At 43.8% G+C, this 27,734-nt stretch overlaps 1 protein-coding gene across 5 annotated transcripts in view; it reads left to right on the top strand.

Moving 5' to 3' along the window:
• The window catches only part of SFMBT2 (Scm like with four mbt domains 2), a 105,050-nt gene that overhangs the window by 67,823 nt on the left and 9,493 nt on the right, over window positions 1–27,734 (top strand). For all 5 annotated transcript variants that reach the window (XM_030290286.4, XM_072918660.1, XM_002189313.7 and 2 more), the window contains 9 exons: window positions 2,684–2,766; window positions 5,857–5,983; window positions 10,152–10,265; window positions 11,531–11,573; window positions 12,176–12,246; window positions 12,942–13,081; window positions 17,522–17,631; window positions 24,535–24,710; window positions 26,132–26,304. In XM_030290286.4, the coding sequence (XP_030146146.4) occupies window positions 2,684–2,766; window positions 5,857–5,983; window positions 10,152–10,265; window positions 11,531–11,573; window positions 12,176–12,246; window positions 12,942–13,081; window positions 17,522–17,631; window positions 24,535–24,710; window positions 26,132–26,304 (1,037 nt within the window). The remainder of the gene's footprint in view (window positions 1–2,683; window positions 2,767–5,856; window positions 5,984–10,151; window positions 10,266–11,530; window positions 11,574–12,175; window positions 12,247–12,941; window positions 13,082–17,521; window positions 17,632–24,534; window positions 24,711–26,131; window positions 26,305–27,734) is intronic.

Genomic DNA, 27,734 nt, shown 5'->3' with positions numbered 1-27,734 from the left:
TATTGAAGACAAACAAAGAGTAAATGGGTCATGAACAGGAGGTGCAAATATTTGCTACTCGAAATAGAGAGCAGTAGTTTCCTGTACAGTGCCAAAAATGAATACCCATTAACTGCTGCTTGTATAAACATTGAACAAGCTCTGTTTGTATTTATTAGAGCAGGATTTATAGACTACTTCCCTTTTGAGTAACAATCATTGTTTTATGAGCTATTATTAAGGGGGGGGGGGAATTTTTGATAAGGCACCTCGTTGTAAGGCTTACTTAGGAAAAGCCAATTCTAAAACCTCCAGTACATTCATATTGTTATATTTGCTTTGAATACATGCAACACCTTCACCGTGTTTGCCATCTGGGCATGGGAGAGCCCAGGATGAGGAGCAGCAGCTGAGTTGTGCGGACCCAGCTCTCGGTGTTGTCCCTTGAGCTGAGCCTTCCAGGGTGGCAGTGCCGTGTGCTGGTGGGGGCACCGGGTACCTGGTGCCTCCCTGTGTGCTGAGGGAATCAGGGAGTCTGTGAGGTTGGAAAAGGCCTCCAGGCGAGCTGGGTCCTTGAGTCCAACCTTTGACTGTCACCTTGTCAGCCAGACCGCAGCGCTGAGTGTCCCGTTGTTTCTCCACCACTTCCCTGGCCAGCCCATTCCAGTGCCTGCAACCCTTTCAGTGAAGAAATTCTTCCAAATATCCAGCCTGACCTTCCCCTAGTGCTGCTTAGTGCCGTTCCCTCTCCTCCTGTCCCTGTTCCCTGGAGCACAGCCCGGCCCTCCCGGCTCTCCCCTCCTGGCAGGGACTTGTGCACAGCCACAAGATCCCTCCTGAACCTCCATTTCTCCAGGTTGAGCCCCTTCCCAGCTCCCTCAGCTTCTCCTGAGGCTCCAGACCTTTTCTCAGCTCTGTTCCCTTCCCTGGACAGCTCCAGCCTCTCCATGGCTCTCTGGCCATGAAGACCAGAACCGGCCGCAGCCCTTGAGGTGCAACCTCACTATGAAAAGGCCACAGACAAGTCAGGGTTAATATGAAGTCAATTCCTGGGTGTTCCTCTCTTGGAATGCTCCTTGTGCTGCTGCAGTGGGTTATTTTGAGCTCCCCAGCTGCCCTCCCAGGCTCCATTCCTGCTGAAGCTGAAGGAAAAGGGCTTCCAGTGGTTCCAGTGGTGCAGGGCCAAGCGTGGTGACAGCACAGTCAAGTTTTTGTACCTCACTAAAACACCTCCAATGGGCCTTTTCCATCCACTCTGACAAGATCTGTGTAGTTTAAAATCGAGATGAAAAACCCATATCTGAGGGGTTTAAATTGGAGATAAGAGATGGAGAAGACGTGTGAAGAAAATGCTGTTGCAGAAATTGTTAAAAAACAGTGCAAGGATTTTTTTTTTATGAAAAAAGAACATTCTTTATAAGTATCTACCCTTTTTTTCCTTCCCTGTGCATGTTTAGTTTTTTAATTATTATGCACTTTAATGCCCCACAGAGACAGGCAGTGTAGCTCAAGGCTTTATCTCAGTAATTTGTCATGAATGCAATTGCTTGGACTAGAAATCATCTTATCCAAGATACTTGGATCTTAGCAGGATGCTTGACACGTTGTTTTAAAAAATTTTACTTCCTTTTTTTCTGGGATCTGGCAGACTGATAGGGGATTACACTCAGTATTCCAGTCCTTGCCTGTGAAAAAAAGTTACAATTTTCATTGTCATAAATGATTCATTCACATTTGATCTTGAGTGTCCCTTTTTGACTATCAATGCAAAAGGCATTTGGGGATGTTCTGTGAAATGATGCCAGGCTGAGATTTCTAGGGAGATTGAGGGGTGAATTTGGCTTTTGGGTGACTCCTGAAACCTTCCAGTAAGAGTAGTTCTGCAGTAATGTCATTAGAGTATCTGCAGGCCCTTGGACAGGATTAGCACTCACTGGTTTCAAGCACTGTAAAAATAGAGACTTAAGAGGCAGGCAAAAAAAAAAAAAAAAAAAAGCCCCCAAAAGCAAATGAAAAAAAAAAAAATTTCTGTACCAAGAATTTGTTGCCTAAATTGCCAGGTAAGAATAGTGGATGAGCAGAGGTCTGGTTTGTCTTTCTGTGATGGGACTCCTTGAGAGATGCTCATATAAAGGAATCCCTTTATTTTACCTAGAAGCAGAGGCTGAAGGGATGAGCTGTTTGCTGAGGCTGGTTGAGGGAGATCTGCGTTCATTTTCCTGCTCTGCTCCAGATTTCTGTAACATTTTTACTGTGATGGGATTCAACTCACACACCTGAGCTGCTGGAGAGCCAGTCAGGCAGGGCACATGAATGAAGAGAAGGGAATTTATCTCCTGCTTTGAATGGGAGGATGAATCAGCCTCTGATTGTGCTGATCCCTTCCCTGTCCACTCCTGAGGGAGCAGCAAATAATCCATGTCCAGCTCTATAACCTTGTCCACCTTTTAGACAGCTAAAAGCAGGAGAAAGAAGTCCATAACCAGCCCCATGTGGAAATCTGGCACAGTGGCACTTGTCATTAGTTCTGGGTTTGGTAAAAGTTGGGAGGTGCTCACTGAAAAGGGAAGACAGGGAAAATAATTATGTCTTACTGCTTTTTAATGGAGACTTGGCAGTGAAATGCAGGAGGTGTGTGAGTTTTGTCCTCTCCCTGTGGTGTGGACTGGTGGCTGATGGCTCTTTTTGTTTTGTCCTCCTGCAGGTTACTCTGGCCAGGACTTTGACTGGGCAGACTACCAGAAGCAGTGTGGAGCTGAGGCAGCACCTCACCTGTGCTTTAGAAATGTAAGTTCTTCCTTTTCCTCCTGTGCATCCACATGAAACAAAACAGCTTGCACAGAAAAGGTGCTGCAAGGCTTCGAGAAGTTCCCCCAGAGCACCTTGAGGCTGCCTTAGGAAGGAAACTGGGGGAGTGTTCCAAGTCTCCATCCCTAAAAGAGAAAAAATCCTTATTTTAGTCTTGTCTTTATCTGTAATTATCCTGCTCTTCATCCCCTCTCTGGTTCTGTACAGCGCTAAAAGGATCTCAACTGGTTATTGCTATTAATTCAAGTGCTACTAAAAATAATTCAGGTAAAGAAATTGCATAGTATCATTTGCCTCTTTTTACATTTTAGGTGTTTTATCTGTATCCCAGGGATACAGAGAAACCAAACCACATGTATTAAAATGCTAAATGTTGAAAATGTATGAGAGGATGATTAACCCCCATGGATGCTCTGGTCCTTGGGACAGTTCATGTCCTTCCTTGGTGCTGCAACAGTGATATGAGAGTGATGGATGTGTTTAAGATTCACAGCTTTTGAAATAATCTTTTGCAGACTGTTTTATGGCAATGACAGCCCTGTGTGGCTTGATCTGACAGGTATTCATTGCTTGGGGAAAGGCAGATGTAGCTTCTGCCTTTTCCAGCAACCTGGTGCTCTCCTTCGTGTGCCCATCAACTGATGGATGTTGAGATCCCATCAAAAACTGAACATACTTCTGATGGTGGTACCTAAATGTTAGTGGTGCACCTAAAATGAGCACAGAAAGCTTTGCAAAATAAAGTGGTGGCATGAATGATGGACAGACAGGTTTCTGTAGGAATTGTACAGCTTTTCACTGGGCTCAGAAGTCACAGGACTGAGGGATGGGGTGTTTATGGAAAGCAGAATGGAGACAGGCACCAACTGTGGTTTTCCATGGCCTTCCTCATCTGTGGTGGCCTAGGGGCAGCCTGGCTTGGAAGCTTTGATGGTGAATTAGTGAATTTTTTATTGAGCTCAGAGGAACTATACCATGAGCAGTGTCTGACTTGGGAGTCAAACCAGAGTAAGGATTTCTTTGCCCCGTTAAATCCCTTTTCCTGAAGGGACTTAAAGCAAAGCTTTCCAGCAGTCCTGAGGGAAGCTGCATCACACCAATACAGTGGGGCTATTTTTGCATTCCTCTTCTGCAAGCATCCCCACCTTTTCTTTATATCTCTTTTCATTTTGCCAAGTAGTGGATCTCTTCTCTCAGCAGTGGCAGCCTTGAGAAAAGTCTCTGCATAATATCCTCTAAGATTAAGTCAGGTTTGGGCATTTATTGGTCCTTTATTTTTTTTTTTTAAGGAAACATTCACCAGGTGAACATGTCTCTCTTATTCTTCCACTCTTAATAACACAATTCTGTTCAGAGGGAGCTTCTCTGTTGTCACCTGTGCAGCCTCCAGGCTGGCTGGTCCCCTTGAATTGTGGCTGTGAGGGGCTCTTTGATGGAAGCTTTTTTTGCATCTCCCACCTCGTGCAGCCAGACGTGGTGCTGGCAGTGGAGGTGCTGTAGCTATTTCCCCAGGAGGGATTTTTAACAAGGAGAGGCAGTTATGAAATGGATTGACGTGCCCAAATGCTTAGTAAAATAAACTCCACCTAACTGTTTTGCCATTGATTTTGTATAAATGAGCCTCCAGCACCGAACTGCAATGAAAGGAGCCGGGGTGATGATAAATGGCATTTCCTTGTTAGGCAACATAAAAGGCATTTAAACAAACTCAGGCTGCCATTCCTGCAGCCCTGGCCATTAGCAGCTTTTGCAGGGTGAAGCTGATCTGTGTGCTGAGCAAGGCTTGAGGCAGTCCAAGGTGTGTTTGAGAGTAGCAGCGTGTTCTTGGATGGAAAAGAGACCAAAGCTGTGAGGTTTTAGTCTCTCAAAGAGCTCTCAGTGGTTGTTCAAGGTGAAGTGCCCATGGTCCTTGGTGTTGTACCAGTAGGAGAGGGGTTGAATTTGAGCCTGGCTTCCAGTTTCTCACATAGGATGAGGGTTTGGTGTCATTTGGAGTCAGTGGCAGTTGTTACCCATCCCAATTATTATTAGCAAAACATCTCACCTCGGAGGGGGAGCCCTTTCTGTGTGCAGAGAGATGTAGAGCAGGTGGAACAGAAGGGAGGGAAATCCAAGGAGAGGAAGCCCTGGTATGGACACAGGTATTGCATTAGTGTGTTTTCAGGGAGGGTGGTGGGGGAGATACTGGGAAAGGGCTGAGGATAAGGGACAGGAGGGGACATTGGAAGGAACAGCGGCAATGGACACAACTGGACCCATCTGCACTCCAGCCAATGTACCTGAAAGCCTTGCTCATTGAGCTTAAAATAGAATCACAGCATGGTTTGGGTTGGAAGGGTCATTAAAGACTGTCTAGTTCCAATCCCTTCACTCATGGGCACTGCTGCCACTGACTAGATGGGGTTGCTCAGAGGTCCATCCATGAAAACTCCATGATGAAAAGCATACTTGAAAAAGTTACTCAGGTATCTTCAGCTTCAGTCAGCTTGGGTGACTGAATGTATGAAGGGGTTTCTCTTGTCTCAGAGCAAGATGGATTTTTGCTTTATAAGATTTCTCCTAGCAAGGTGAGAGATGCTTAAGCACAGGACTTCTGGGAAGCCTCTGGTATCACATCAACAGAAAATGCATCACTGACAAACACTCAAACATCCTTGGAGCTGATGTGGAGCAACCTCCTCCCAGTCCCCCAGGAGTCAGGGATAGAACATGACATGCATTTCATCATTGAGTTTTCATATGGGTGTTGGTGCAAACCTGCTCCAGCATGGGCTCCTGTCTCCAGGGTCACAGCCTCCTGTGGGTATCCATCTCCTCTGACTGAGATCCTCCAGGGGCAGCAGTCTATACTCCCCTGCAACCCATGTGCTGCTGGGGCACAGCTGCCTCACCATGAGCTGCACCAGCACAGCTCTGATTTGGCTCTGGTTGCCTTTGCATTCTTCAGGGTATCCTGCATTTCCAGCAGAAGGCAAACCATGCTAAATTGATGCTTCACAGCAGACAGTCTGGTTGAAGTTGTGCAGTGCTGCAGTGCCGTGTTTCAGCATTGTCTGTTGCCTCTTTCAGACATCCTTCAGCCGTGGCTTCACCAAGAACATGAAGCTGGAGGCAGTGAACCCCAGGAACCCTGCAGAGATTTGTGTGGCTTCCATCACCTCGGTGAAAGGACGGTTGATGTGGCTGCACCTGGAAGGTACATGCTCTAAAGGCTGCTTGTGCTTGTCTGCTTCACTCACTCACTCACTCACTCACTCACTCACTCACTCACTCACTCACTCACTCACTCACTCAATTTTGTCCTTCATTCTCTGCACAAAATTGCTCTCTCCAACTTTTCAATTTTATACATATTGACCAGTTATGTTTTATGAGGAATTACATTCACCTGCTCTTTCTCTGGAGGAGCTGCAAGTTCCTTCACCCTTCATCCACGTGGTCTTTATCACCATCCTAACAGCCTCCTCCCTGTCATCATCATACACTTTCATCCTAGGAATAGAAATTTGCCTCACTTGTGCAGATGAGGCTTCTACAGCAATTCCCAGCCTGACAGTTTGTGCAGGAGGAGAAGTCTCTAATCAAAGCCCTTAAAGTTGGTAAAAGTGTTGCCAGGAAACCCAAAATATTATAGTTCCTCCTGAGTGTTTGCTTTTGGTAGAGCTGTGTGCAATGACAGGTTTTGGTTTTTAACTCTGAGATGATTGTTTGCCTTCTAGCTCAAGGTAGCAAAAGCTTATCTGGAGCCTGGTCTGGACAAAGGGCAAATAATTATTTTAATTGCTGGAATCAACAGTTGTTTGGCATTTTGTTCTCACTAAGGCTGTTGTTGAATTTACACCCATCTGATCAAGGAATTTGACCCATTTTGGCAACTTCTTTTCTTAAATGACCTTCACTTGCATATGCCAAACATGTGGATAGATGCAGGAAAAGGGCAATACACTCTCACGTTGCTTCCTCTTCCTTCCCTCGTCTCTTTCTTCCTGCCTTTTACTCTTTTAATTTCTTAAAGGATGTTTTTTTACAACTTACCATAAAAAAGCCTTGTGTGCATCTTTCTTTTGAGTTCTGATGTATAGATGCTTTAAGCTCGGTTTATATCTCAATACCAGGAATTGAATGATCTGTCATAAACAGAAAAGATGCAAAAGACTGCAGAAAATGGAAAGAAATCTTTGCTGCTGTAGGAATACATCACTACAGTATGCCCAGTGTTATGCAAAAAGCAGGCATTAAAAAAAAGAAAAACACAAAAAAAAAAAACCTGCTTGCAGAGTTGTAAAATAAATGTGGCTTGAAGTGTGGCATGTTTTTGGTTTTTTGGGGTTTTTTTGACTCCATTAATATAGTGTTGTTTCTAACTGATTATTTATATTCTGGAAGCAGCAAGGCTCCCCAGCTTCCATGGAGAGCCCCTCTCTGAAGACCTCAGGTCCCACCATTTATCACGGGTGCCTCTGAAGCTTTCATTGTTGCCCACCCAGTTTCCCAGTTTGACAGCCCAGGCTGCAGCCATAAACCAGGAGCACAGGAGTTAAGCAGGGCCGAGTTAGACATGAGGGAACATTGTGTGCTAAATCACACTTGGTACAGTGGCAAACCCCTAAACTCCAGGGCGAGTGTTTAATGAGCAGCACTGTGGTTCCCCCGTGGTGGAGGAGAAGCTCAGGACTGATGGGATGCTCTGCGCTCTCTGCTACTTTATTACTCATCATCTGCATTGTTAATTTTTACTGGTTCATTTTAGATTTTAGAGCTTGAAGCTTTCTGGTGTGAATTTATACAAGTAATAATGCACGCTGCCTGCACAGCCAAGGAATTTGAGGAAAACCCTTTGGTTAATCACTTCTCCAGGGAGGTTTCCTGTAATTTCCCCTTTTACAGTTTTCTAGAGTTGCTGCTCTGTTCTACCCATCCTGTAAAATTCATGGTAGACATTTCCCTCACCCTGTTTCTAGTCTCCTTGTTTGCCCTTTAACCTCCCAATTCCCATGGACATTTCTTGCTCTGAGAAGAGAGCAGCATAAAATGCAGCAGATGAAACTTAATGAGTCTGAAAAAAGCTGTTTTGCACTCCTGTGAGTGAGGCCAAAGGAAGCAGTCGGATTGGAAGTGGAAAGCAGGGTTATCAATTGCCAGAGGGCAGGAGCAGTGCCAGGGAGGACAGAGTAGCTGTGAATATGTCTTACAAGAAGAACAAGGTGTTGCAGGAGAATGGGCATTGTGCTGCTTTCTTGTTCCTCGGGGTGGCTGCAGCTGTAAACTTCAGAAGCAGAATGTTCATAGAACCATTTTGGTTGGAAAAGACCCTTCATGTCTCATTTACCCTGCTTCTAAGCAGGAAAGTGCATTTCATCTGGTTGCTTTGTAATAATCTAGAATTGTAGAATAATTAAGATTAGAAAGGACCTCTAAAATAATTGAGTCTGTTTCATCAGAACAGCACCATTGCAATAATGAAGTGATTGGTTTTCTCAGTTCTGGTGACATTTCAGTGGGGTCTGTGTTGATTTCTTGCCCTGTTTAGGGTTTGATCCATGGCTTGCTCACTGTGTGCATGTCTTGTCACAACTCACTGTTTCACATGGGCTCCTTGCCTGGATTTGTGGTGTCAGGTGAAAATGGAGCTCCCCACTGGAGCTTTCATCAGGTTCAAACTGAGCAGTGACCTCATGGTAATGTTTTTTCAGGGAATTTCAGCTGCTGAAATCTTGTATTCAGCAAGTTGTGTCCTTCCCCTGTGCCTTCATCCCATTCTCTTCCCCATATTCCAGTATGTATTTTCAATGGATAGTGCATGAACACGATGCAGGGCTCAGAGAAACACTGTGAAGACATCCACAGATCTACACAGACATCATGATTGCATTTCTTTTTCATTATTTCCTCCAGCAGTGTGATCACCAGCACCTATTTCCCTGCCTCCTTGGGCTTTTTCCTGCAGCCAAACACTCTCAGAGCAGCAGGTTTATTACTGATCCAAATGCTGCACCTCAGCCTCAGCGCTGTTCCCATCACAAAGTTCAATTACTGTTTCAATTACACCACAAGCCCTTGATGAACAGACATTAGAGGGAAGCTCCCTGTAGTTATCTGGCTGTGCACAGTCAAACACTTGCTGCCTGAAGCAGGAGGCAAAGATGTTTTAACAGATGCCAAGGCGAGGGTGATGCAGGGGAAGCTGCTGATCCTTTGGTCCCTTTTATTAGGAGATCACCCCATGCTGGTGCTGGAGCTCTCTGTCCTGGGGTGGAATTGGCAGAGGGAGGAGGTGAAGTTGCTGGCCCAGCTGTGCCAGGGCAGTTGAACTTGAACTGGAATAGTTATATAGTGCCTTAACTCAGGACACAAGAGTTGTTTTTGAAAGAACTCAAAGCCAGCAAGAATATCTTCATTGGATTTTGGAAATGAGGTAAATTAGGGAAAAAAAGCAGGAAAATTTTTCCTTCACTGAAGGGGTGGTCAAGCATTGGAACAGGTTTCCAGTGTAGTGGTGGAATAATTCTCTGGAAGCGTTCAAAAGTTATGTAGATGTGGGCCTGGCAGTGATGGCTTAATGGTTGGGCTTGATTTTGAAAGTCTTTTCCAGCCTAAATAATTCTTTGTTTCTGTGAGTGGGACCCACATAAATGAAGACAGGAGATTATCTTCTAAAGCAGCTGTAATAACCAAATTGGAAGATAATTGCTTTAACTAGAGACTTCAGGTGAAGTTTTGGAGTCAGCATCGTGCCGGATACCTTGGTGCATGTCTCCCACTTGGGATTTTCATACTGCTTCCCTCCTGTTGGGTCATCAGCTCTTGTTTCATGTGAGGAACCCTAGGAGAATTTGTGGCACTTCTGCACAGAAGAGTGGCCACCTCTCACCCTTAAAGCAATGGGACTCAAGGGCAGAGTTGCACAAAAAAGCTTCAGGGAAGCACTGGAATACAAAAGCCTCTCTCCCACATTAGCTGCCAGCCTGGGAAAGCCTGGATACACTCTCTTACTATTAAGAGCAAGCATTCAACAAGTCCTTCTAACTCAGTTATGCAACTTCACAAAATACCTAGGGGTCAGCCAGGCTGTCAAGGGAAGTTATACATATTTAACCTCCATGGCTTTTGGCTGTTTCACTGTACACCCTCAAAGTGCTTTTAATGGGGTTTTCCTCTGAACCACATTGCACTGTAAATGCAGCAACCCCATCCTGGCTGCCTGTGCAGAGCTGCAGATGAAATGGTGCCTGATTTTGGGGCAGGGAAGCTGATTTATTTTTACACATTCCATCATTTGCATCCCTGGCCTCGTGATGGATGCTTGGGTGGCTCTGAGCTTGGTGTTCCCATGCCTAAATCCCATTATAAATTTGTGTTTCTAGGTTCACAGATGCCCTCTCCAGAGTACATTGTTGATGTGGAGTCTATGGACATTTTCCCTGTTGGCTGGTGTGAAGCAAATGCTTATAACCTCACCCCACCACACAAAGCTGTTTGTAAGTACATAGAGACTTGAGCAGTGCAGGTGATATCAGGGATTTTTTCCTGAAGTCTATAATCCCATTTTTGACACTATCAACCTACCCAGCAGACCAATTACCAGGCTGCAGGTGTACGGTAATAAATCTAATTAGTGACCAGAATTAAGCGGTTTGTATTTTTCTCTGTGATCAGCCCCTCCCAAGATGGGGTTGTCTGTGCTGGGGAAGGCTGTTCCATGGTTTGGGATTGCACATTGGGTTGTGGGTTTGCAGAGGGGCTGTTGGGCAGTGGGGTTGTCAGAGGGGAACCAGGTTTTGTTGTGCTGAGCCAGCTTCACTCAGGCAGCTGAGTGGATTAGGAACAAAAACCTCAAATTGTAAAAAAAACCACATAAAATGTCAGGTGAAATGGACATACAGAGGCCATCCAGGTGCTCCTTTCCAAAACAGGATCTGCTGCATCTAAATGGAGAAATAATTGCTGCCATTCTGTGATGGAATTTCTGCCCTTTCCCAGGGTATCTGTCCCTTACTTCACTGCCCTTGCCAGCTCAGAGATTTTCCTAGTGTTCAGTTTAAATCCCCCCACAGCACAATTAAGCCCACAGTGTTTTGTCCTGCCTCCAGTGCATATTAAGACAAATTTCTTTCTATTTGCATTTGAACTCAGTTCATCAGAACTCAGTGGCTTGGTGTTGTTTTCCTGTTCCAGCATATCCAATCTCAAGCCACCAGGTGAAAAATTTGCCTCACTGTTTATATTAATTAACATCCAAAAGGCAAATTTTAAAAGGTATCAACCCTTTCGAAGAGTTAAATATGCTTAAGTTAAAAATCAGGCAGCCAGAGCCTAATTTAGGAGAATACTGCTATGGCAACATTATGCAGCCTTATCACAAGTTATTGCTGGGGATAAATTACACTGGAGGTAATCATGCTTGTAAAATGTAATCTTACCCATATGTGTTCCTGTGTGGAAAAATATATGTGTTTTTATTTTAATTTTTTTTTTCTTTTATGCTGATCCCATAAAACACAATATTAGCATTCCAGAGGAAAGATTAAGTGTATTATTACATCCTTAAAGTAGGTTTTAATGATGTAGTGACTTACTTAAAAAATACCAAGAAAATATGGTGATAGTAATTAAGTACCATTTCATTGTGTTCAAAGTCGTTTTATAGTCAGTGCATTTAGACACATTTTTATGCATTCTGGGTGTACTTAACAGGACAGAAGGGTACAAAACTATTTTTTTATTTCTTGCTTCATTTTTGCAGTGCGAAGGAAGAGGAGAATTGCAGTTGTGCAACCAGAAAAACAGTAAGTTGTTTTGGGTTTTTTTTGTTATTTAAGGTGGTGTTTTCACAGGAATGCATCGGGTCTTCCAGGGGGGATAATACAGCAGCTGTGTGGCTCGGTAACTACTGCTCAGATGCTGCAGCACAGCCAGCAAGAGGATTCTTTTAAGCCTGAAATATTTGTTAGCATATTAGAAAGTCTCTGTAACAGCAATTTTTTTGCTGGCTGGGGCTGTACAGCCCCTGTCTGATGGCCAGCAAGGGATGCTTAGGGAAGATGGACATACACCAGGAGGGCATTTCCCTGTACAGCTCTTGCAGTTTGTAGAAACTGGAATGTAAGGGGTTTAAGGGAGGATATTTGAAGCCTGGAGGTCTAAAGCTGACACATCAGGGTATATTTTTAGGGAAGGGGTGGATCTGGCTCCTTCATCTGCAATGCCCTGCTCTGTGATCAGCCATGTGGAAGTGGAACTGTGTTGGAGGTATCTCCATTCCTCATCCCAGGCTGTTACTGGTGTAGCTTTTGGTCCAGCCTGGGGACTGGTTCTGGCCTTTTGTGCTGTTTGATGCTATTAAGTACACCAAATACTCTATTAATACACCCAATTTCTCTTTTAACAGGTTACCATCCACAGTGCCTGTTGAGAAAATACCTCATGACCTCTGCCCGGTTCCTCAGCTAGACACAACAGGTAAGGATCCTTATTTCAAAGACCCATGTCTTGTATGGAAGGGGAGGGCCCCAAAAAGGCAGTGGGTTGTCATAGGGCTGGGGAGATGGAACCACATCCTTAGGGGGTGTAAGGTGGAGTGAACCCACCTGATGTACAGCAGGTGAGGCTCTGGTTCTCCACTTGTCTTTCTGGGGCTATCAGAGTTCCCCTGGAGCTTGCCCATTTCAGGTGATGATATTAAGACAAGGCTGATGAGTCTCTCTGGTGGAGATGGGTGCAGATTGTTAATTGACGCTGATGAAATTGGGTGCAGCAGGACCTGATGGATCCCTGTGTTATGTCAGGACTGTGTGGTGTTGGCATTTGTGTGTACATGTGATAGTAACTCATCAGATAAAAGTATACACATTACAGTAGAATATAAGTAAAGGTGATAAGTTAGAAAAACAAAATAAACTTTGTGGCAACTATGCATTAGATTAGAAAGTTATATATTATCTTGTAATGAAAAACTTGTGAACATTTTGAGCTATAGCTGACTACTTTCTTAAATCTCACAGCCTCTAAGAGTAATCTTTATTTAAACAATAAATAATTTTTAACCCAGCTGTAATCCCATCCCTTCAATTAAAACAATGATAATAATAAAGAAGGGCCCTTGAGTTATGGTATAAAAGTGCTGCAGGCACCTCACTGCTGCTTTCTCCTTGCAGGCACCATCAATGGGAGATATTGCTGCCCCCAGCTCTACATCAACCACCGCTGCTTCTCAGGTCCATATTTAAACAAAGGCAGGATTGCAGAGCTACCTCAGTCTGTGGGGCCTGGCAAGTGTGTGCTGGTCCTCAAGGAGGTATGGCCCAGCTCTCTTTTGGGGGGATTTCAGAGGAAAGCATGAGTCGTGGCTTGTCAGACCCAGAATTGCAAACAATGCACCTAAAATTGTCCTGGAGTGGTTTCCGTGAGGCAAACTGCCAGCCAGGAAAAAGGGGCAGGTTTTGCATTGTGGGGTTTGGTGGGAGAGGTGATGTTTTGGAAACATGGGGAGTTCTGTTGGTTGGAAGCGACTTCAGTGTGGGTTGCCATCAACACAGGAGCAAACAGCAGTGTCATGGAGATATGGGCATCTCCTTTTGGAGACATAAACAACTTCCCAAGGAGCAGGACAATGGCAGTGGCCCAGCAGTAGTCTGTGTTACTTTGCAGAAAAAATTCAAGCTTATTATGGCCATAAACTGAAGCTCATTCTGGCCAGAGGAACCAGTTCCAAATTCTGGAAAGGTTGAAGAGAAAACATTCAGGGTGTTGCTGTACCCGATTCCTGGTGTTGCTGTACCTGATTCCTGGTGTTGCTGTACCTGATTCCTGGTACCTGTTGCTGAGATGACAGAGGTGCCAGCAGCACATGGCCAGGATGGAGGTAAAAAATCGCAGCACAATTGAAGTTCCTAATGTTCCTCAGCCCTTTCCACCCAAGGTCTTGTCCTTACCTCCACCACTGATGCAGTGAAGCATCATCCTGTGTGTGTACCCTTGAATCCCAAAGTCTTAGGTGAGTTGCAAGTTACTCCTGTGTAGTTTAGTACCAAACTTATTTTTACAGCCTCGCTGTTGATTATCCCCAGTGCCAGCACAAGTTTTCTGCTGGGACCACTGGTTTATTGTGGTTTCTTTCACTGGAAGAGGCAGGTGAGGTGGCAATGCCTGTTGTTTGACATCAGCTGCAAAGTTTGTCTCATTTTTGAGGTGTTTTCTTGGAAAACAAGTTGAAACCTGGAGCCACGTACAATGGAGACATCAGCTACTGTCATCCAGCCATTGCCCCTGGGCTGAAAAGTGGTGACTGTAACGTAGCTTTTCTGTATAATAAAGGCTGACTTGAAGTTTAATTTACTTGAAGTAAATTAAAATAAATACATGCTCAGCTTTAGTTTTAGTTCTGGGGTCAGAATATCTAAGGAGCACAAACAGTTCTTCATATATGCCAGGAACTCCTCAGCATCATTGTAAAATAAAATAAGGTGTCATCTCCAGATGATCTATAACCCTCCCATATATTAGAGAAATATGCTGTAAAGATTAATTAGCGTCATTGCTTACTGGTCTTACTATTTTTAGGACACTTTGCTCTTTCTCTATTTAAAAAGAAAATGGACTATGACAAAAGATGCCTTTTAGATCCTTGATCATTTAATGAAAGAATCCCAGATAACTCTTCTGCTCTCCTCTCTCTGTCCCACAGACACATCAGTATTCCAAGTTAAAAAAAAAAAAAAAGTTTGCTGCCCTGCTTTGAGGCTACCCTGGGATTTAGCATCTCTTGTTAGATAGGAGTGTGGGATTATATCTCAGATAGAGGAGGGAAGTTGAGTTTTTCCTCATAAGAATGCTGATCATTGAGGTCTTAAGAGAAGACCTCAGAGTCTTCTCAGAGAGAAAAAAAGTTCTCAGAGAACTCAGTTCTCTTATCAGAGAAAAGAGTTGTGATCATATTTTTAGCTGTACCTTGACAATGAGAGTTAGGAAGGAAGTTTGGAGTTTTCCTAAGAAAACTTCAACCATCTCAAAACTTGAGACTCTTTCAAGGGGGATGGAGATGGGAAATGCGTGAACACCAAAGAGCTGTGATGAGAAGAAGAGTGCTGAACTGCCCAGTGGCACCAGGCACTCCAGATATACTCAAAAGAGAGTCCCTGTGCACATGAAAATACATGACATGGAAAACTTAATGAATATCAAGTTTTTGTAAGGTGGGGCAGAGCCGTGTGATGGTCTTCACTGGTGTGACTCCAGCTCACTCAGCTCTGAAAATCCAAAGGTCAGCAGCATCAAAATAAAACCTCACTGATGGATAACAGCAAAGGCTGAGCTTGCCTAATCCCCTCCTCTGCTCCAAGGCACAGGTGGCTGCACCCAAACCATTCCTGATGCAGAGGGCTGAAATTAAACCACCAAAATCTCCAACTGGTCATGCTCCAGCCAAAGAAAATTTGACAGGTCTGAAATGGTTGATGTAATTTTCCATCTCCAGAGAGAGTTGGAAACTGGTCTAGGTTTCATTGCTGGTTTTGTTTAAATCACAGTTAATTTTTTTTTTCCAAAATTCTGTTTGTTTGCATTTAATAGAGTGCAATATGAAGTGATACTATTGCTAGAAGGTGCCACTCTTCCTGTGATGATGGACCTTTGCTGTAGGGTAAAATGCCAAACTCAGTGACTCACTTGAGATACAAGAGGAGTAAAAGCCAGAGGTTTTTGGTTTTGTTTTGTTGTTTTGTTTTTTCTCTTTCCTGAAAAGGAAATAATTGTTCTTACAAAACACTCATTTTTTGAACTGAGTTTAGAACTTTACAGAGTCCTGCTGGTGACAAGCCAGCTTTGAGAAAAGTCCTGGCACCGTGGGTGCCTGTGCAGGGCTGGAGTTGATTAGGTGGCTGGGAGAACGCCCAGACAGGACCACACTGGTATTGCAGGGTTGGGTTTTGTTTTCTTGCTCATTTCCCAGCTATTCCAACAGCTCAGACAAGCACCATTACTCTGGTGAGGGGGCAGGACAGCACTGTTGGTGGAAATTGCTCAGCAGGATGCTTTCTGCCCCAAATGTCCCACCAGCCACCAGGGTGGGTGTAGAAGTGTGCTTGAGGAGAGCTTTCCCAGCAAACTCCTGCACAGGGGTTAAAAAACTTCCTGGATTTACTGATCAATGCACCTGATGAGCTGTGAATGAGTGTGGCAGCTCCCCAGGCACTTGATGTTCTTGAAAACCCATTTCTGGCTCCCTGACATGAGGTGTCAGAGGCCAGTGCCCCTCAGTTTGTGTGGGGAGAGACCAGCAAGACAAGATGTGGGTGAGCAGCTGGAAGAGCTCGCTCAGAAACTGTCTTTTCATAGCAATTTAAAATGGTTTGGGTTGTATGGGACCATAAAGATCATCCAGTGCCACCCCCTGCCACCTTTCATTATCCCAGGTTGCTCCAAGCCCCATCCAGCCTGGCCTTGGACACTGCCAGGGATTGGACAGACACAGCTTCTCTGAGCAACCTGTGCCAGGGCCTCACCACCCTCACAGGGAAGAATTTCTTCCTCATATCCAGTCTAAATCTACCCTCTGTCAGTGTTCGGTGCCTCTAATTGGACTTTTTTGAAGAGTGGTTTGAGTTATGTTTCCAAGGGCCCAATGATAAATTAAATTTTGCTTCTAGTAAATAACCTATCCAAGCAACTCCAGCCAGTGCCATTTTACAGGGTACTCTGCAGCATTAAGTGAAGCCTTTGCCTGAAATGATTAATCCTGTAGGGTTTTTAAAATGCTAGCAAATCCTCAGGTTGCTGGATTTAGAGGGGGGAAAAAACCAACCAAACAAACATAAACACATTGGTCACTGCAGTATGACCTAGTTATGTTTTCATTTCTGATGAACTCTGTTCATGGTTGCTGGATAAACTTTATGTTCATCGTACTGAAATTATTTGCAGGCTCCCAAGGAATTAAGAACAGGCGTTAGGTAACGAGCTAAATTAGATGAAAACCAATCCAGATTCACTGTGGGATCATTCATGTGCATACAATGCAGAGTGTTCAAACACACGGTCTGGTGCTGTTAAGAGATTTGTTTTCCTTGTGTTTATCTCCCTATGCCAAGTGTAGGCTATTAAAGCTTGGATTTCCCGAGCCAATGGCAGGAATCATTTTTATTCTCAGTGACTTTGGATTAAAAGGATTGGCACGTGTGTTCTCTTGTACGGAGTGGACACACACTGGGTTCCAGGCACACCTCCTGCAAACTCTTTTTGTGGAGACTTCATTACTATTCTGTTAATACAGTCAAGGCACACAGCTCTCAGGCTCTTGAGCACATTGCTGACCTCAAATGTGTGAATTTCCCCTCCAGTGTTCACTGTGTGGTGATGCACATGACCTGTACCTGGTTGTGCCTTCAGAATTTTTTCTGTTTTCATTTTTTATTAAACTGGTCCATGATGGATGGGTGAAATGTGAAATCTGCTTTGGGTGAGAGGGTCTGTCACAAAGACAAAATCACTGGTTATCAGATTTTTGGGGTTAAACAGCAGCATTTAATGCAGTTACCTTTTCAGACTCAGGTGTTATCTATAATATGGCAACTGTGAGCCAATCTGGGACTCCTCCTCCTTGCATCCAGCACTTAAACTGTGCAGCCAGGACAGAAACAAGCACCTGCAAGCTGCTCCTGCCTGTGCAGCACCTGGCACCATATTCAGTGTGGTCAAGGACTACTTTCAAACCCATTATTGTTGTTTTATCTCCCCATAGGTTCTCAGCATGGTGATCAATGCAGCTTACAAGCCAGGGAGTGTTTTACGAGAACTGCAGCTTGTGGAAGACCCTCAGTGGAATTTCCAGGAGGAAACACTTAAAGCAAAGTAAGTCTTCAATGTGTGTTCTTCTATCTGGGAGGTTTCAGAAAGGGAACTGACTAATGGGGGGAAAAAAAAAGGGTTTTTTTCTATTGTGACAGTTTTACTTTTCTAATTATCGTTTTGCTTCATTGAATTATTTGACTCATTCCATAGCGACTTCAGAAATGAAATATTCACCTGAACAGTTCATTTCTATTGTCTTTCTCCAAGCAGCCATCCAGTTTTTGATGAAGTCAAGTCCTGAGTTTTATGATAAGCTGTTCTTATAAGCTTGGCTATTACTGAATGAACTCAATTCCTGACTTTCTAAATGGAGGTGTATGGCTGCTTTTAAATTAGAACCTGTCAGGCTAATGCAGGGAAAAATGGTGAGAATAAATGGTACCAAGAAAAGTTCAAACAAATTAGCAGGGACACATTTTTTTAGCAGGAGTGTGATTAGGGCAACGTAGTAACAGATCAGAGATTCAGGTCAACATTTGATGCCTTTCTAGAATATGTTCTTCAATTCTCTTCTAAATAGCACCAAAGAATACTGAATTCCTCCTTACAGCATTAAAATATACCTGTTTATGTCTTCTTTATGTAATGGCCACTATACTTAGGATGCATTTCAACAATTGTTGTCTCTCTGAAAGAGAGGAGTCTCACCTAAGCTCTCTCCAGAGTCCTGAAGAATAATTCTTCCCACTTGAAGATGGATCTCAATAAATATTTCTTTGAAGAAAGCTTTCTTTGTTAACTAATGGTCACCTTGACTTTTTAAGTACTGCAGTTAAATGCAGTGAATCTCACCCTTTGTACTGAACTCTGCAACTCCTTTTCAAAGAAAAGCAATTTTCTCTTGGTTATTTGGTATGAATAGCTGCCAAACAAAGCACTATTGATGGCTACTGTATTTGATCTTTGCCCATGCAGATATTGCAGAGAGTTCATGGTTGAGGGAGGGAGTTGAAAAACTTTTACTCTGTGTACACTTAAAACTGCTTTCCTGAAGGAGGATTGCAAATGAAATGAAAATCTACTAGAAACATCCTATTTTTAATTTGCTGCTCTCACCCATGTAGAATGTCAGGCTTTTGTGTTTGTTGTGGATGGAAGTCTAAAAGTCAACTTTGTGCAAGCAGATTTTCATTTAAAACAGGTCTTTGACCATGACCTGGTTTTCACTGATTCCAGGATCCCACATCTGGTGCTGCAAATATCAGACAATTCACTCCTACAGGTACTTAGCAGTTGAGAAATCAAGCTGTAAGGCCCTATATTACTTAACACCCTCTCCTGCAGAGAACTGAACTTCCAGGCAGTTTGCCCATTAGCAGTATCATGAGTAGGATTTTGTTGGGGTTTCCCCTTTGAGTGTGGGGATCTTCCTTGTGCAAAAGCATAAATACCTATTTCTTAAGGCTGCTGAAATCCACATTTCTAATGGGAGACAGCCTGGAAAATGTTTTAGTGACCATCCATGGTAGTATTTTACGTTGCCCCCCCAGTCACAGTCCATGTTTGTGTTCCTGTACGCTGGCTGCCCTAGCAGGCATCCACCTCATCCAAGGAGTCAGGCAGCATCTTTCAACTTTGTTAAGCCACAGAATGGATCATCGCAGGCTCAGAGCCAGGACAGCAAGTTTTGAAGTGCCTGCTGAGAGCAGCACTTCTCCTCCAGTGTGGCATTGCCCTCTGGCTCCTGAGGAGACAAAGCTCATGGGGCTGGACAGCTCCTGGTTCCTGCAGCTCTCTGGCTTCTGTGACTGAGCAGTGCTTAGTGGTGCTGCCAGCTCGTGTCTGGGTAATTTGAGGACTTTTAAGAGTGCATGGCAGAGGTTGACATGCCCCAAGACTGTCTGACTACCCTAGGACTTCTTTTTTTCCTTTTTAATTTGCTTGAGTTGCTCCATCCAGAAGTTTTAATTTCATTTGGTTGTTCAGAAGCAAAAGAGAAAACAGTCATGAAACCAGATACTGTGGAACATACAAACAGCACATAACACCTTCCACCAGGTGTGACAGTGCTCCAGAATCTTAAACAGGGATGTGTAATGAGCAACAGGGACCTGCAATGAGCAACTTCCAGCTCCATGGGGTCTGGATGGTGCCTGTTGCTCAGGATGACAGCTTCAGAGCCGGCTGTGATGGGACACATGGTGTCACCTTCTTTCTGATGTGGACTGGCACCTCCTTGCATCTCGGCAGTGCTGTTTGTTTACAGTGCCTTCAGTAGGGTAGAGCAAAGGGATTGGTGAAGAGGAAGCTGCTTTTCCCACTGTCCCAAATGCAAGGTTTGGCACTGCCAGGAATGCATTATCTCAGTCCTGGGGCAGCCTGCAATTAGTTCACTCTGCTGTCATGAATGACCACTGTGGAATCAATTACGCTCACCTTGCAAAGAAGATAAAACAATTTAGGTTGTCCAGAGAGGTGTGTTTGCAGTGTGTGATGGCAGCTGTTTCCCATCAGCGCTGCTGGCTCCGTGTGAGAAGAGTCAAACCTGATTTATTGGTGATGATGAGTTAGAAATGTCAGGCTTGATCCTCCTGGGTTCCCATGAGGGCCGGTTGAAGCTGTCGGCATTCAACACGTACGGTTTTGATGCTCTTAAGTGCAGTGCCTACATCTTGATTTGCCTTCCCAGTTTTACATAAAATGCTTAAGGGACTTCATGCTTTTCAAGGGTTTTCATTTCTGAGGGCTGATAATGGGGCTCTTTGGATTTACCCATTTTTGCAGGACTTTGGACGTAAACAAAAGCGGTGTGTGCAGAAGGTTGTCTCCTGGGTCTTGTGTGAAGCCCAGTTGATCAAAATAATAAAGATGAGTATTCCTAGACTCCTTCATTAAATGAAATCCTGAGAGCTGCTCAAATCCAGTAGCTAAACTCCAGGAATATTTACCCCTATGCCAGACATCATTGCTTATTTATGAGGCTGCATTTCAAAGAAAGCCTTTTCTCTGCAGCTGCTTTATAGAAGACTGCCTTAAACTTGTGATAAGTGAGGGTGAGGTGTTTGAAATCTTCTTTGCCTCAGCCTTTGCTAGTGGGGGTTTCCTCTCAGGCTTCCCAGGGCGCTGATCCTGTTTGAGGGAGTGAAGTGTTGCCCACAGTAGGTGGAAAGGAATCTAAAAACACTGGATGTGCACGAGTGCATGGAAGCAGTTGGGATGCAGCCAGTCCTGGGAGAACTGGCCAATGTCATTGCAAGGCCACTCACTGGCGTGTTTGGAAGTTGATGACAATGAGGAAAGAATCCTAATTTTTGGAAAAAGGCAGTTATCACACCCCTCATTAGGAAGGGCAAAGAAGGAGGAGCCAAGTAACGGCAGGCTGTCAGCTTCACTTTCCTGGAAAGGTTTTTAGCCAGATCCTCTTGGAAGCCATTTCTGAGAACACTCAGGACCAGTAGGAGACTGGCAAGAAGCAAAGGGCGAGTTGTGCCTGATGTGATGAGGTAAATGGTTTGGGGTTGAGGAAGAAACCGTGGAAATTCATTTGTGTTCATTTTGAGCAAGGCTTTCCAAACCAGGATCAGTGGAATGACTTAAACCTTTTATTTCTGTAATCAGGAGAATTAATGAGACAAGGCCTTACAACCAGAGCATTCCAGTGCCCTTTCTGAATCCTGTGTTCAAGAGTAAAAAATGCCACTGGATGATTAAATAGCTTTGAAGGAAGTTAACTCCTTATGTTTGGCAGACATTAAGGTAGACAGACAAAAGGAGTCTTCAGTCCCCCAAAAGGAAATTGAGACTTTTATCTACTGAGTTGTTCAAATTTGTCTCAGGAATTGTTGAAATGCCTTAGAATGGGACTTTTGAAAATGCAGTTCTCAATGTTCTTGCTTTTTGAAGTTTTTCAGCACAAGACTTTCTGTGTCATCACACAGCAGTCTCTAACTGGAGCTTCTGGAAGGCACTATGTTCTCATGAACCTCTAATCTATTTTAAGGAGCTTCAACAGAAGAATTCTATTGCAAAGTGCTGTTCATTTAATATTTTTGCTCATGGATCAGCAAGTGTATTTTCCACGGAAATAGTTCCAGCATTAAGGTTTTCTCCGAGTTTGGGATCTGAGGGCAGAAAAGGGGGAAGAGGAAAAAAAGATTCTTTTGGTTTTAGCTGAAAAATCTGTTTTTTTAAAAAAAGAAGGACGATTCCTAAGAAAACCAAAAATGTTATCCTTGACATAGCAATTTTCCAAGTCTCCAGTACTGCCATGCTGTACATGCAGATACTTGCTGCTTGCACGTGATTGAGAAGATTAGGAGCCCTGGTATAAAAACATAAATAGGAGCATCAGTAGTTGGTAACTTTTTGAGAGATGCTGATTGAAAATGTTTTCTGACAAAGGAGCTCCTTCCACATGGCTGTCCTAGAAACAGCTCAGATTACATTTGGTGGTGCCTGTGCTAAAAATCTTTAGTGTGTGAGGAATATGGAAAATATTAGTAGAACCTGGTTTATAGTTGAAAGAGGTGCTGCCAAGACCAAAATGATGTAAAAAATACTGCTGTGGCCAGTACTAACACCTTGTGTTATTGAGACTGATTGCTGCAGTCGTGGAGATCTCCATTTTGCCATCCTCTGTTAATTAAAATGTGTGTTGCATTCAAAGAAGATGATGAAATCAGTCAGTTGTTCATTTTCCTAGTTTCATCTTTTCCTTTCAGCAGGCACTGTAGTACAATGGGTCCTTCCTGGGCAGCCAAACACAATAAGGAAGCACACAGTTAGAAAAAGTCAGCCATCCTTGAATAATACCCATCAGGCAGCTTTCTTAGCTTTTAAGAAAGAAGATCAAGAGGCAATTTGATTAGAGTGCTTTTGCAGGGAAACAAAACCAGATGCAGTCTTTTCATCCTAGTGGTGAAAGTCAGAACAAGGACAAATAAATGTGAGTTAAATTCAGATGCATCCAGACATAAAATGAGGTGTAGGTACAGGTGCTCCCTGTGCCATGATTCTTCCAGTGTGGAGACCCTCGAGGCTGGTGCTTGTCTGGAAGTGCTGGTTTAGTCCAAGCAGAGTTATTTGGGGCCAGGTGAAAGCAGTTCAGTGAAATCCTGCAGCCTGTCTCTGAGAGCAGACTCGCTGACCAAACCATCCAGGCTGTCGTTAAACTTAATGGCTCCTGGAGAAGTAATAAGTGCAGGAGTCTTTTCAAACACATTGAAAATAAATATAAAACTTTTACAAGTAGATGCATTGAAATGCCTGTGGCATTGAGTGGTTTTGGTATTAGGTATTGCCAAACCCTGCTCAGCCAGCCTGCCTCTGCAGCTGTTTCATAGGGAAGCTGGGATCACAGCAGTGCTCTGTACCTGAAAGGAACACTTTTCCCTTTTGCTTCACCTGTCCAGATCTTTAAGGGTGTGTGGAAAGTTGGCTCATTAAGTCTTTCATGCATTCAGGTGAATGAATCCAGGATTGTCTTGGCACCAAAAGGGGTATCAGTGCCTGGCACCTTGCAGGAATGTTCATTCAGGTTTTATGCTGAGGTGATAATTTGGATTGCGACCTGAGGATGGTTGGACTGTGCTGTTCTCAGATCCAAATTTCATCTGGGGTTCCCCTTTACAGCACTCCATGTGCCACAGTTTCCAACCCTTTTCCCACACCCCTTTGTTTCAGAAAGAGCTGTCTGAATGTTTTAACTCTCTGGTCACATCTTTATTTCACCACCTCTTCTTCCTCTCCCATATCTACCAGCAGCTGCTAGGAAACTGCAGATCTTAATACACTGACAAATGCTTTGTTTCATTTTTCCTGGTGACTTTATCTTTGTCTTTCCTTGACTCCCATCCAGTCATCTTTCTTCCACTGTTGTTCCCTGTTTTTCTTTCGTTATGTGTTACTTTTCCCTCCTCTGAGCACATTTGTAATGCCAGCACCAGGCTCTGGTGCAGTTATATCTTATGTTGCATTCCTTGGGATGCGTAAGAGATGTTTTAAAAACCTTATCTCACTGTTTACAACAGCTTGCTGCTGCTGTTTAATAAATTACGGGGATAATTGGTTTTCCAGGGTTCACATCTACAGTGTAGTACAGCAGGGATGTAACTGTATCTTTCTCAGCCATTTATCACTCAGAAACACTTCATATGAAACACAGAAATAAATGTTTTAGTGGCGTAGCAAATTTAAGACAAACCTTTCATGGCAGGTTTCTGCTCCAAGCAATGCCTGTAGGAATCAGGTTTTAGGACCCGTTGCTGCAGCCCTGTTAAATAACTCCAGAGACTCCTGATGAGTTCCTCAGGTTTTGTAGTGCCCACGTCTCAGAGTGGTGAAGTCATCTGGTCCCGGGGTGGCAGAGATTGCTGTTTCACCCAGATACATTTTCACAATGAGTGTGTCCTGATAGCCACAGCTGGCACCACGAGTCTTGGGGATTGTTGGGAGCTGGAACATGATATGGGAGCGGGAAAGATGGCAGTGGAAAAAACCAAAAGTGCACTGGGGCTTAGAGAGTTTAATCCAGACACAGAGTTTTGACCAGAAAGCTCTGCAAGGTGTATAAGCATCTGATCATGGGTCAATATATGAAGAGAGACTGCATCCCTCTCCCAAAACCTTTGCATCAATTCACAATAAGGGCTTGCTGACCTGTGTAGTATCCTCACCAAGCCTACTGAGTTTTTTTTCCTTCCCTTGCCATATCTACAGATACATCCAGTGTGCACATAGCTTCCTTCCCAAATCATGTCCATTCCTTCAATTTATTTCACCCTTTTCTTCAAGTCCATCTGAAATGGAGCCACTAAAAAATTAGACCTGTTCTACCTGCATTCTCAAGAGCAACAATCTCCCAAAAGTCCCTGGGAGGATTTCTCCCTGGCAGAGGAGAGTCTGGTCTGCAGCACCACAGGATTTTCCTGGATGGGTGATGTGGGGTCCCTTACTCCTCCCTAGGTACAGGGGGAAGACGTACAGGGCGACCGTGAAGATCGTGCGGACGTCGGACCAGGTGGCAGATTTCTGCAGGAGGGTCTGTGCCAAGCTCGAGTGCTGCCCCAACCTCTTCAGCCCTGTGCTGGTGGCCGAAGTCTGCCCTGAGAACTGCTCCATCCACACCAAAACCAAGTACAGTGAGTATTGGGAAAATGCCTCTTGGTGCTGGCTGGGAACCAGAGAAGTGGGAGATGGTGGCGGTGAGGAGCAGGAGTTGTGTGATATGTTAATACTGATGAGGATTCATCTCATCTAGGAGCAGTTGTTTAGTTCTCAGACCACCACAGGTTCCCTTAGAATCCTGTACCAGCCAGCTGTCCCTCTCACTCCATCCTAATACGTTTGTTTGAATGTCATCACTTTTTGGAAGTCTTGAATTTTCTTCATATCTAAAGTTAACACAAGGAGCACGTAAAAGGAGCCTGCAGTGGGAAGCTGAGATTTTAACTCTAAGACAGCTTTGTTAGGTGGGATGAATCCTCCTTGTAAAGAGTTTCTGGCATACACACCAGCACAGGCCAGAACCACAGTGCTGAGGTGCTGGAAGGTTTGAACACTGACTCTTTACTCAGAGTGTTTAATATTTAAACATGACCATGCCTGTTCAGGAAGGCTGTTGTTAGTGTTCAGTGCTTTTTGTTGTCAGTATTACTGGTATTATTGGCTTTTAAACAGGTCAGGAAAGTGGAAGTGAGTGTTGCCCTTCTTCCACAGAGGTTGCAAAAAGCAGTGTAATTGAGCTAAAGCAAGTCATTTGAGTTTGGTGCCAGTAGAAGGAGGAATGCACTCAGGGGGATACTGAGCTCCCTGGGGATGGGTTTCTGTAGAAATTTCCTCCTGGGCTGGAGTCCACTGGTAACAAATGGAGAGCTGGGGAAGCTCCAGCTGAGGTTGTCCCATTTCAGAGTTGATGGTTTATTTGACTGGATGAATTTTTCCTCAGAACTCCACTGATTTGCTGAAAGGTTCAATTCAGTTACAAACTTCGCCATGGGTGCCAAGAGCCATTTTAGTTGTGCTGGGATACCCTTGCTGGCCAAGGACAGTGTCTTTCACCCCCAGAGTGTGTCAAAAGGCATTTAATAGAAACATTTAATGTAAGGTCAGAGAACTCTCACGTCCTTAATTTCAACCTGGACCACAAAATAGTTAAAAGTAATAATAATCCATTCCTCTGTACATGACTGTGGCTAGCTGGCCCTCTCTGCTGAAAACTTTAGCAACTTTACCTCACACAGAACTGCACTGGATTGAGTCTGGAACTTGCTGGCCTCTTTCCCTCCAAATCACTGCTCAGCTCTGCCTAAACAGATTGTTAAATTCTGAAGTCTTCATTCATCATCAATAAATCTGGATACTTAAGAGCTGTAACACTCTGTGCTAGTCCAACATGACCTATTTATGCTGTACTTTTTTTTTTTCCCCCAAATCAATGTATTTTAAAGTTTAAATTGCACGTAGAGTACAGTCCTGAGCCTGTAGCAAGGAGCAGGCCAAGGTTCTGAACCTTCTTTGGGTGGTTAAAGTTTTTAATGGGCATTGTGCTTCATTTCTCCAGCTTATTATTACGGGAAGAGGAAAAAAATCATTAAGCCACCGATTGGGGAAAATAACAACATGAAAAGTGGCCACGTCAAGCCAGCCAGACGCAGAAAGAGGCGGAAATCCATCTTTGTGCAGAAGAAAAGGAGATCCTCAGCTGTGGATTCGAATGCTGCAGGCTCTGCAGAGGTTTGTGTCACACTGGATAAATCAGCAAAAACCCCTTGGTGCCTTCGTCTTTTCCCCCATTCTGCATTTTCCTTTTGAGTGCCTTCTCAGCACACCTGAACACTTCCACTTGCTATTTTGGATCCTTCCTTGCTGCTCTGTTCTTCTAAGATCATTCTGGTTTTATTGGGGCACTATGGGGATTTTTACCTTGTCCATTTCAGAGGTAGCAAGCAGATTTTTGCTCCCACCTTCCCAATGCTCACTGTCTGACATGCTGCCTAACATCTCTTTATTTTATTTCCTTCCTTAAAAGCAGGCAGATGAGCCTGTTGGATGCTTTGCACAGCATTTAGCAAAATGAAGGAGCGCTGTGATCCATGTCTAAGATCTCCAAGTATTGTAATAAATAGTAATAGCTCATAGCTATTGTGGTTTCAAGGAATTTTATTTTTTTCATTAACTATTCCTAATATTTTTGGCTCACAACATCAAGCCTTAGCATCCAAGCAAATGGTTTGTGTCCCAAATACGTGGAATTTGAGGGCTCAGTCTTCCCAGTCTGCTGTGTGATACAGCAGGGTCTGAGCTTCAGCAAAGATTCATGTCCAAATTAAACCTGGAATAGACTTAGTTCTGTGTGGGCTGTTTTCTGGGGGCTTTTCCCATGGTGGCAATAACAGAGCTCATGTGTGGTTTCACTTCCTCAGCTGAGTGCCAGTGATTGCTGCTTTGTGCAATGTGAACTAAAATTGGTTTACTTAAATTCCCTCTACTTCAACTAGACTAGGTTATTTTATTCAGCTTTCAGTTGATTGCTTGCATCTTCATGGCTTGGTCCTCATTTAGGTGTAGTTCTGCTTCATTTCCTTAGATTATACCTGCTTCAAAGGAACTTAAACTTACGTTAAACCTAAATCAACCATTAGCCAAGTTTTTCAGCCTTTCAGCCAATACAACTATCTTTGTCTAAATTGCTCTTTCACTCAAGACCTGACCGTATGGCTTTGGGTGCCTGCTCACACTTGGATCAGAGATAAGTTTCAAAGCCATTTGGGCAAGTTATATATATATATATATGTATATATATATATATATAGTACAAAATGCAGTTTCTATCAGTTGGTGAGTGCCCTTAAGCCCTGTGTGACAGAAAGTGCAAGAATCTGGTATAATACTTCAAATGGAACTTCAGGCTTCACCTTCAGCAGTTCAGTGTTGGGCTGAAAGCAGGGAAATCTGGGTGCAATCCTCTGTCCTTTTGCAGTAATGCCACTAAAAGAATGCAGTCTTGAACATCTAGGCATTTTCAAAACGCAGTAAAATTTACATTTTTTCAGGAGCAATAACACCCAAACCAGTTTGAAGCAATGTGAAAGTTTAAACTCAAGCCTGTTTCTGATTTTATCTCACTCAATCTGAATCATCTCAGTCAATCTGAATTTCATTTT

The sequence above is a fragment of the Taeniopygia guttata genome, chromosome 1A (assembly GCF_048771995.1).
Source record: "Taeniopygia guttata chromosome 1A, bTaeGut7.mat, whole genome shotgun sequence".
Taxonomy (NCBI): domain Eukaryota; kingdom Metazoa; phylum Chordata; class Aves; order Passeriformes; family Estrildidae; genus Taeniopygia; species Taeniopygia guttata.
This window is presented reverse-complemented; position numbering and strand designations above follow the sequence as displayed.